This window comes from Lampris incognitus, chromosome 11 (genome assembly GCF_029633865.1).
Source record: "Lampris incognitus isolate fLamInc1 chromosome 11, fLamInc1.hap2, whole genome shotgun sequence".
In the NCBI taxonomy this organism is placed as follows: domain Eukaryota; kingdom Metazoa; phylum Chordata; class Actinopteri; order Lampriformes; family Lampridae; genus Lampris; species Lampris incognitus.
The window spans coordinates 8,692,917-8,703,648 of NC_079221.1; the positions used below are offsets into that span (position 1 = coordinate 8,692,917).

General features: G+C 47.1%; 2 protein-coding genes across 5 annotated transcripts in view; one reads left to right on the plus strand and one right to left on the minus strand.

Moving 5' to 3' along the window:
• The window catches only part of bcl9 (BCL9 transcription coactivator), a 28,886-nt gene extending 25,372 nt beyond the window's left edge, over positions 1–3,514 (plus strand). For 2 of the 3 annotated variants that reach the window (XM_056289511.1, XM_056289512.1), the window contains exons 8-9: positions 489–758; positions 969–3,514. In XM_056289511.1, coding sequence (XP_056145486.1) covers positions 489–758; positions 969–2,023 — 1,325 coding nt within the window. In that variant the 3' untranslated portion in view covers positions 2,024–3,514. The remainder of the gene's footprint in view (positions 1–488; positions 759–968) is intronic. The other variant, XR_008811004.1, reaches the window with a different exon arrangement.
• Positions 3,515–3,826: 312 nt separating this feature from the next.
• The window catches only part of acp6 (acid phosphatase 6, lysophosphatidic), an 8,030-nt gene continuing 1,124 nt past the window's right edge, over positions 3,827–10,732 (minus strand). Inside the window, exons 2-11 of one of the 2 annotated variants that reach the window (XM_056289045.1) lie at positions 10,506–10,732; positions 10,241–10,369; positions 7,810–7,940; positions 7,566–7,645; positions 7,376–7,463; positions 7,050–7,182; positions 6,351–6,451; positions 6,121–6,213; positions 5,862–6,027; positions 3,827–5,713 (exon numbers count right to left, since the gene is read on the minus strand). The exon at positions 10,506–10,732 is cut by the window's right edge and continues 5 nt beyond it. In XM_056289045.1, the coding sequence (XP_056145020.1) occupies positions 5,579–5,713; positions 5,862–6,027; positions 6,121–6,213; positions 6,351–6,451; positions 7,050–7,182; positions 7,376–7,463; positions 7,566–7,645; positions 7,810–7,940; positions 10,241–10,369; positions 10,506–10,730 (1,281 nt within the window). In that variant the 5' untranslated portion in view covers positions 10,731–10,732 and the 3' untranslated portion in view covers positions 3,827–5,578. Of the gene's footprint in view, positions 5,714–5,861; positions 6,031–6,120; positions 6,214–6,350; positions 6,452–7,049; positions 7,183–7,375; positions 7,464–7,565; positions 7,646–7,809; positions 7,941–10,240; positions 10,370–10,505 lie in introns of both variants that reach the window. The other variant, XM_056289044.1, reaches the window with a different exon arrangement.

Consider the following 10,732-nt stretch of genomic DNA (forward strand, 5'->3'; position numbering starts at 1 on the left):
CACTGGTCAGCAATCCCTAATTAGCTGCAACCTGTGATTAGTGGAATTAGCTGGAGTAGTTTTATTGGTAAGAAAACATGAACAGGCTCTCCAAGACATGGTTGGAGACCAGTTCTTTTTGTGAGGACAATTGACACTTGTGGCACATGACGCATGCATGAATTTCTGAATGGGCAATTATAGAGTTACTTAAATATAGTTATATGCAGAACTCAACTTGTGCATACGTGACTCCAGTCAATGCATCTCATTCAAATGATGACAGCTGATGGGCATTAATGAATCATAGTCCAGCGGCTCCCCCTTGTGCACACAAATACAATAGCATCTAGATAGAAGCCATTTAGTGCCGTCCTCTGTGATTGATTTCAGTCTGCACAATCCTTGTGCTTAAAAATACACTGCTTGTGCCAACATTTGACCTAGACACCTTTCTCTCGAAGAATGAAAACTTGATTGTTATTGTCCCATCTTTCACGGCCCCTCAGGTGGTAATGGTCCTCCATCAGCGCCTCCTTCGTCAGGGGCTCCGTCTGGCTCCATGTCTCTCCCAGGCAGCGTCCCATCTGGCAGCCCCTACACCATACCGCCTGAACCAACGCTATCCCAGAACCCTCTGTCCATCATGATGTCACGTATGTCCAAGTTTGCAATGCCCAGCTCCACCCCACTTTACCACGACGCCATCAAGACTGTGGCTAGTTCTGATGATGACTCACCACCTGCACGGTCTCCTAACCTGCCTATGAACAATAATGGTAGGACGGGTTCAAACGTCAATCTTTGTTTATTCATCTCCAACCACCGGGGGGTGGGGTGGGGGGGGTTTATGCTAACACTGCCTTTGATCTCTTCATAAACATTTTTGAGTAATTCCTGTGAAACCGGACTTGCTGTGCTGTTCTTTGAAGTGTTGAGGTTTGTTTGTACTTGATGTCAATCACTTGTTCTTTTTTTCCGTGCTTCAGGTATGGGAATGAATCACCACCAAGGCAATCCCCGCATGATGGGACCTGGAAACTCCGGTCCCATGCCTGCCCTCAGCCCTCTGGGCATGGCTCCCATGGGATCCCAACCCCTTTCCCACGGCATGCCCCCTCAGATGCCCTCACCAAACGCCCCGAATATGGGCCCAGGCATGATGCCCCATGGCATGATGATTCCCCCCAATCCCCAAGACCCTGGTATGGCAAACCCTCAGATGATGGCCCAGGGACGCATGGGCTACCCTCACCGAGGCCAGGGCTACCCTCTCACCCAGTCCCCTTCCCAGCAAGGGCCTTTCTCCCCTCACAATGGTCCTGGACCCCAAGGATTCCCTGGCCACCCTATGGGCTTCCAGGGAGAGGGAGGCCCCATGGGGGGGCGGATGGGAAACATGCCCCATGGAGGAGGGAGTGATGGGGGCATGTGTAAACCCAACACCTCCGGGGGACCGGAGTTTAACAACATGCAGGGGGGGTTCAGTGATGCAGACCTGCATGAGGTAATGCGGCCTGGAGCGTCTGGCATCCCTGAGTTTGACCTGTCCAGAATAATCCCCTCAGAGAAGCCCAGCCAGACACTGTCCTACTTCCCCCGAGGCGGAGGAGGAGACAATGCGGGGGGCAAGCAGCCGCACCCTTCTAGTTTCCCCATGCAGGGCATGATGGGTGATGGCCCCCCCAGAATGGGGATGCCAATGCAGGGGATGGGGGGAATGCCGGGAGGGCCCGGTGGGGGAATGGGCCCCCAAGACATGCCCATGGGAAACCCTGGCCACAACTCAATGCGTCCTCCTGGCTTCATGAGCCAGGGCATGATGGGTCCCCAGCACCGGATGATGTCTCCTGGGGGGCCAGGGGGGATGATGCAGGGCAGACAAATGGCCCACCCAGGCCCCGGAGGCTCACCTAACATGATGATGTCACTACAAGGCATGGGTGGCCCCCCGCAGCAGACGATGATGATGATGGGGGGACAGATGAGGCCTCGTGGCATGGACATGGACATGGGGTTCAGTCCGGGCCCAGGAATGTTCTAATCCAACAGAAAAAAAACCTTGTATCTAGAATGTTCACAGACGATACACAAGGATGGAGTAAATGATCGCAGGGCTTGGAGGGCGTTGGCGAAAACAAGATGGACTCACGTAAAGGAAATACAATGTGAGAGACAGGATGTACCTGGAAATGGAAAGGTACGGAGTAAACCAGTGACCCAGTAATGTCCTGTGGGAACTATTCCAACGGAGACTTGGACAGGCCCAAAGTGGAGTACTTCTGTCACAAGAACATTTCATTTTTTTGACTCATGAACTTCAGAATGTATGGGATTGTTGTGCATCAATTTCGCAAAACTGTTCCTTGTGTTTATTTTTTTTTCTTTTTGTTTTCTTTTTCCTTTTTTTTTTTTTTTTGATTATCAGACTATAAAGATGACGTCGACATCAAAGAGGAATCAACTTAACTAAAAGTCAGCGTGGAGATGCTACAGTATATGTCTACTTTTTCAAGTAAAAAAAAAAAATCAAATTTGTCACCTAAGCGGTAAGGAACAAGAGAAAGGAATAAAGACAATTTGTGCTTTGTGAAGACCTTCGTGGAACTCCATCTTGTCTCTCACTCCATTGTTTTGACTGTTTCTGTACAGTATATACCTGTGTGTGAGTGTGTGCGCGCGACAGAGGCTGTACGTTTGTGTTGATATGTAAGTATGTATGTGTGTCTGTATGTATAGGCATTCTATCAGTGACCTCTCAGCTCCTCCCACCCAACTTTCATTGGGGGAGGAAGGCCCCCTTAAAAATACTGTACTGTTTACCATTGGTGGGCTCTTCGAATTTTAGTCTATTTTAATTTCCTTTGTAACTCCAGTGTATAACAAACCAAACTATGACCTCATTAAGATAATAGTATTATTAAAAAAAGCACAAACATGGACCGTCTGCAGAAAGCGTCTTCTTTCTCCATTTTACCGTTGAGAGCAGCACTGAAGCGTCGAGTGTCCCGACGGCTTCGCGGCACCGGGGATAATCTCGGAAGTCTATTTTAAGGACGCGGGTTTAGAAATTTAACTTGGTGCTCCGAGGCTCTCGGGAGTCGACTTGCCGGTGTGAATTATACTGCTAATACCCAGATATGTGCTATGCGTGTTCTGCTTCTTGTTCCTGTTGTTTGTTTTTTGTTGTTTGTTTTCTCTCGTCGACTCTGGGTAATAATCATTCCCATAGCAATAACATCCCCCCCCCACCCACCCACCCACCCCCAAGTGGTCAGCAGAATGGGACAGGATGTGGCCGAGTGCCACAGCAGGCATGTCAGGTGTTCTAGAGCTAGGTAGGTCTGGGTAACGTTAGTCCAAGGCAGGTGGTGGTGTCCAGAGCAAGATACACAGAAATGTAAACGCTTACCATCCAGTTGACTTCCTCTTCTCTTTTCTCTTATTGTATAAGCTTGTCATGTGTTTCTCCATTTGCTTTGGTGCAGAATAGCCTGCCAGGGCTGTGGTGATGGACTACAAATAAAAAGATATTGTTTTGGTATATACATGTTGTCCATGGCGTGTGTGTGTGTGTCCGCATATGGCTGTTGGCCATGTTATGTCCAACAGGGTCATAAATGTGGTTTAGGTGTTGTCTTTGGTGTTCTGCCTGTCCAGCCAGCTTGCCCACACCGAGCTAAAACTACATTTCCCAAGTGCATGTATTTTAGGAACTACAACTTTGTGGGGGTTTTGCTACACGCTCCAAAAAGTTGCAAACAATGGACTTGAATGTTCATTCTGTTGACCCGATGTGCTTTTTCTTTTTTTAAACCAGACTAAGAGGGTTTCCATAAGTTAGCAGAACCAGACACGCTGACCAGTTTATTTTTCCTCACCAAACCAGAGCAGACATTCTGTGTACTTTGAGGACAAACCCCCCTCGTGTGGTACTGTATCACAATATCGAATAACTTAGTATACTGGACCCCACATTCATGCATACGTTCTGACACTCCGATGATGGATTTCTAAAAGAAGGCACCTACCATATCACAATACACCTCGGTGAAACGATTCCCTTTCAGTAGTTTCCAAAGATGGTCGGGGGACAAGGCCTTCACTCACTGACACATTTGACTTGTAAAACGTCCTTTTCTAACACACGGTGACCTTCATTTGTGCACACTACGTACACCACGAGTGCTTGATATTCCCTCGAGGAACAACACGATTTGATACAAGTATTCGGTTAGCGAAATAACCAAACTGGCAGAGTAATGCATCGCATATGGACATGGATAGGTGACTCGGTGGGAGGAAATGGATGAGGAGGACTGCACTTCAGTGGATATTTACATTCATGATCGTGTGCATGCAGTTATTGAGCCAAACTAATTCAGGAGGCAGTGACATCCTGTCCCGGGCAAAACTCAGTCGTTGCTGCAGATAGATATCGTGTTAGCCGCCATTGGCGTCGAATTTGTTAACTTGGTAAAACTAGCATGCCGCATGACAGCCCAGCACTGACCAATGTTACATGACATGGATTTAAAGACAAAGAAGTGGTCTTCAACAGTGATTGCATGTTTTGGTTCTTGTTTTCATGGGTTTTGTCATCATGCATATTGGTCATATTTTAATCGTCGGGTTCACTGTGAAGATTCTGGACATGGGAGCACCACTAGAGAAAACTCCAGAAGGGCGTCTTACAGGGCAACTGAATAGGAGCGTGAGATGTGTTCCAGCTAGTCCAATTTAACCAATTTATCCAAAACCACAAACTTGGAATTGACTATGAAAGCACAAGTTAGTCACCTGAAATGTCTAATATTGTCAGTGGTCCAATCACATCGCTGAGCTCTTTCCTGACTCAACTTGCAGATATGATCTTGTTTACTCTGTTGCTGCTCTCGCTGAGGTTTCTTCCTATTTTTTCTCCGTTTTTTTTTTTTTTTAGGGAGTTGTTCCTCATCCGATGCGAGGGTCTAAGGACAGGATGTTGTGTTGCTGTAAAAGCCCCTCGAGGCAAATTTGTAACTTGTGATATTGGGCTGTATAAATAAAATCGACTTGACCCGACTTTACCACAGGTAGTGGTAGTAATCACTGAAACAACCCAGCCAGCACTATAAGGAAGTCATGGGTAGGGAGGAATCTTGCACACAGTCTGAGGTAATGCAGATTCTTGTTTGTCTAAAAGACCGGTTTAAGTCTCGAGTTCAGTTGCCCTGTATGATGCTGCCGTAAATTGTGTTTGGCAGTTTTAGTGGGGGTCCAAGATCTCCAAAAGGAAGCCGGTGAGTAAAACGATATCAGAACGGATATACATGATGGCAAAAACTACAAAAATAAGACCCACGGTGTATTATAAAAAAAATGAATTATACCTCAAAGTAAACATGTAAATTATTAAAAATGTGGGCTATAGCCTACGATTTGTGAACCCAACAGAGATGCCCACTATATAGTATGCTCTGACACCAAATGATAGTGACTGATGTGATTTACAGGCCGGAGTGAAAACGGAGAGGACGTGAACAGACGACGGTGTCTGCTGACAGAGTAGATGCCATGTGTAGTGCTGCGCTCAGAGATGAAGGGTCACTGGGGGGGCTCAGGGATTCGTCAGACCCTCCGTGCTGTTACAAAGTGACTGGTAGTGTTCAGTGGTCAGGGAGTAGTTCGAGATGGTCTTTTTGAACTCCTGCAGGGGGCAGTAGACTCCACTACATCCAGGAATTAATTGCTCCTGGAAAGAGAAAGAGGGGGCAACTCGCAGAGACTTTTTGGCACAAGATTATGGACAAAAGCAATGCAACAAAATTTCCCTAAATATGTGACAGAAGTGTAAGCTTGACGGTCTACAGAACATGGTCGAAGCGCGTTCTCTTCCGTACCTGGCCGGTGTAGGACACTTTGACAAAGGCCTCTTTGGTATGCCGGTGTTGATACAGCTCCAAGGTGATGTCAGCGGCATACGGTGGCCATTTCATGTCAAAAATCCCCAGAGCCATCAGACAGGGCATCAGAGTAGTGTCGTGTGCGGAGTACAAGAACATCTTCCTGCTTGGGAAATGGGTAGCAATCAACCACTGCTGTCAAAAGTGCCCTCGTATGGACTGACTTGTTGAGTGATGTCATCAGATGTTGTCTAACCTGTTCGGCTGTGATGATGTGCCCAGTAGTTTCTGCTCCATGTTGACCATCAAGATGTGCAGGAGGGGCCCCACACACAGCTGCAGGTTCTCCCTTGAGATGAAACGCACACAGAGACAAAGGAAAGGACAGCATAGTTGGTCCTTGTGTGAGCTAATGCACTACATTCATAGTAACTCTGAAATCTACCATTCTCTGCGACCCTTTCCTCTTTTCTTTGGAAGTCTAACCTCTTGCTGGGTTCATAGATGTGGCAGATCATGTCCACTGCTCTCTGCTCCACAGTGTCCCTCCAGGTGTCCAGCACTGAAGGGCAGGGGAGCCCATGTGTCTGTTGATGCACAGAGTGGCATCAGAAATGCATTAATGGTTTTTATGAGTTGACATGTTCAGTTCATCGGTTCTTTGGGTCACAGAGTTGGAGCTTGTGTCACTTAAGGCCGTAGAATTATTTTTATGTTCCCTTTTGTCATGATTAAGGTTTTTTTTTTCCTTTCTGTGTAACTTGGCTTTCCGGATGCATAATGTGACAAATAACTATCATCAGGGGTTGCTGAATTGTACCGCTTGTAAGAAGTAAACAACTCATGCCCCCCACCAACACCACCACCACACACACCTCTACTCCCCAGATTTCTGGATTCAAAAACAGCAGCTGGCTGACTTGTCTCTATTGCTGTTTGACGCCAAGAGACTTTACTCATTCTCCCACTCTGCAGTAATCACAGCAGACAATCTCTGCTGGGGGCATTCAGAAACGGCAGATGTTGGCACATGTGCTGTGTATCTTTCTGCAGGAATTTGTTTGTCCACCTTGGGTTGATTTGGTATTGTTATTTACACTGTAGAATATGGGAGGTCAGGATTCAAGCAGAGTTGCACATACCGCCTTTAAGGAAGTCACGTGTGTTGCGACGGTGCTGTGTTACCTCTCTGGCGACCATGTCGTCCCTGATGAGGATGAAGTCGACGCGCTGGTCAGCAGCGATGCCCAGTGCTTTCTGGATGCTCTGCAGGTCTGCTGCAATGTCTGGTAGACTGGACGACTCAGCCCAGCGGTGGCTGCACAGAACATAGACACCAGTGCCGGCCACAAGACGTTAGGTACACAATGACAACCTGTCGGAGGTATGTCAGCTCCACCTTTTTAATTCTGTACACATCACTTTTCAAACCTCCCAATTCAGGCCGGAGAGGAACCCCGAGTGTTTTGTGCTTGGGTTGGTACTGTGTCTGGAGGGGAAACTGTGCTTACCCTCCAAGGATTTTGAGTAGCTTGCATCCGTGGTAGTTCGGATACAGGATTTCAGCTTCTGCCTTCTCTGTTAGTATGGGTACGACTTCTTTGGGTGTTCATGGAACAGGAAGAAAAAACACAAACACAGATAGCAACAGGCGGGAGCGCTACAGTCAAATAACACCATGCGTTCTCATAGCAGCCCTACCTTTCTGTTTCTGCTGAAACAGTCCCGCCACCAGGCATCTGGCAGATTCAATGGTCCTCCAAATGTTAGTGGAGCGCACACTGAAAAAAATAAAATAAATAAAGGTTGTGGAAGGCAGCCAACTTGAAAATACTAGAGCGCCTTAAGACTGATATATTTTGTACCACGCTCACAAACACAAAGTGGTGTAGAATTGTCAACGTTATTGTGCTTTGGCTAACTCAATGATATGGAGCACACTTACTAGACCTCAGCTGGGCTGAAGGTGGGGCTCAAGAAGCCATTGTCCTCTATGTACCTCCTCCTCAGCCTCTCTCCCAGCTCATACAGCTGCTGCATCCCCACTGTGGTCAGCTGACCAGGGAACGTGCCACCCTTCAAAAGGATGAAAAAAAGGGACGAGCTATCAGTTACGGTCATGCACCTGCAGGGACACTGATCTCACAGAGGGGTCCTGTGTGAGCGCTCAACAAGGACGCCTGGAGTCCACATTGTGGGATTTAACTTTCCTGGCTAAAGCCAGTAAGGTAAACCTCTTTCTCGCGGCAGCTAACTCGGCACAGGAGATGGCCATTCTCACCCACTTGCCGGAGTGGCTGGCAGATCCACTCGCATCAGGTTCCAACACGTCACACAGAAGGCCGTTGCTCCACTACGGGGGGCCATGCCAAAGCAAGAGCTGTTGTGAGAATTGACATCAACTATCTTACAGATGACCATTTCCTTCTCAGGATTTTCTTTCCTTTTTTTGTTGTTGACTTTTTTGCCCCTTTTTCTCCCCAATTGTACCCGGCCAATTACCCCGCTCTTCCGAGCCGTCCCGGTTGCCGCTCCACCCCTTCTGCCGATCTGGAAAGGGCTGCACACTACCACATGTCTCCTCCGATACATGTGGAGTCGCCAGCCGCTTCTCTTCACCTGAGCAGTGAGGAGTTTCACTAGGGGGACGTAGCGCGGGGGAGGATCCCGCTATTCCCCCCAGTCCCCCCCCCCACCCCGAACAGGAGCCCCGACCGACCAGAGGAGGCGCCAGTGCAGCGACCAGGACACATACCCACATCCAGCCTCCCACCCGCAGACACGGCCAATTGTGTCTGCAGGGACGCCTGACCAAGCCGGAGGTAACACGGGGATTCGAACCGGCGATCCCTGTGTTGGTAAGCAACAGAATAGACCCGGACGTTCTCAGGATTTTCTGATGAGTGACTCAATTTGTCTATCAATTCTGGAGCAGAGACACTTTAAAAGCCACGTATTACTTCAATACAACATTTTCACTTTTAGCACTTGTGTGCACTTCAGGTTTTTATTTCCCTCACCAAATTCTTACTATTCCACAACATGTTGTACAATTTCTTCAGCCAAGTTTTCAAGTTTTTTTTTTTTTAAAATACCTGATTTGAATGCCCAATATCCTGTTTTGGTTTATTCACTCAAAAATTATTTATTCATTTATCATTTCCCCACCTTACAAAAACACACGAAATTCCTGTGTGATTACATATGGCTCATTTGTAATCATGTCATAATCACATGTCATCATGTTAGCACATTATTACATGTTCTGTGCACAGTAACATGAAAAGGACCCGCTGTTAGAAGTGATGGGGGTTATGTCTGCGTTTTCCCCTCTTCCTTTTCTTACATACTTGGGCTGGTTTTCACTGAGAAATGATTGGAGGCGTGGTTAAGCAGTGTTTATAAGAGGAGGTCACTGTGAGGCGCGGGTGCATCCCCTGGAGTTAATTAATGGTGAAGAAAAAAAATTAATTAATGGCAGCAGTTTGCATATATACGCCTCAGGATATGCCATTTTGAACATGTTTCCAGGACACCACAAGTTCACACCTTTCCAGCTCGACAGCATCAACCAAAACTGAACTGACCTACCAAGACGGAGTCCGCCGCGTATGGGAGCTGAGACCCATATGGCCGAGGCCTTGTCGGAGGGACCTGCTAACTGCTAGCCTGCTACCTCGGTAAGCTAGCCCACCTCCTGGTCTTGGAAATCAGTCCTTCTTTCTGTTTCGTCCCTCATTTCCATCTTTTCTACACACTCCAGGTTAGGACTAGTATTGCGTGTTTAACCCTTGACCCCTAGACCCGACTAGTCCGTCACACCGCACCCAAACTTCACCCATTAAACCATGAAAATGTTCCAAATGTTCCAAAACCATGTTACCCAAGTGCAAAGAACATGTTCCACATATTGCTCACGTTTTTTGACCATCTTCACCACGATTTTCCACAGACGCATTCGGTTTTCCTGTAAGGGACCCTTCATGTGTATAAAGTGATCTGAATATTCAGTGTTTGACTAGTTGGAAAAAAATATGATGAATATTCTCTCAAATTGCTTTGCATATCTATCATTTACTATGCGCTTTGAAAGCCTGAAAAACAACTTTTTTTTTATATTCCATGATTTTTCCTGTTAATCTGGGAGTACAAGAACCCATGCTTGCCTGACAGTTGCTAACATCCTACCCTAATTCTGTCAGCGTTTTCAAGTTTTATGTTTCATTTATTACCACACGGCTAGGCTGGGGGAACTCTCAGTACAGATGGAATGGCTGTAACAATACATCACAGTTCCACAGCTTGACTCACCTCGTCTCTCTTTTGAGTATTTAGTAACGATCTGAAAGTGTTCATCACACCACACGTCTACTCACGGTCAGTATGTTGCTCCGGTAGCTCTCTTCCACAGGTGCCGGCGGTCGGGGACCTCCTTGCAGATCTGTTACTGAGTAATTAATCTGGGTGTGTGCTGGAGGCTCCAAGAGGGTTGGCGCCCACTGAACCTTTGAGAGGAACATGACAAAGACAAAGAATGACACACACTTAAAGACATCTGGCGGTGTCTTACCATATTATTATCTATTCAGGAAGCAGGCAGAACATGGGGTTATTTCAAAACTGTCATTATAGGAGTCTCACCTCCATCACATCGGGTATAGACTTCAATGGCGTTCTTGCTCCATGTCGGAAGAGGACCTGAACCAGCTTGAGCTCATAGAGCGAGTCGGAATTTGTATTTGTGAAGTCGCAGCTGAAAGCCACATGATCTGGTTCAGACTTCTTCTGCGACCATAGCACTGAACCAAAAGCTATGGACACTGACACTGAACCCAAAACACCTGCCTTGGTCCAAAATTTCTTCATAG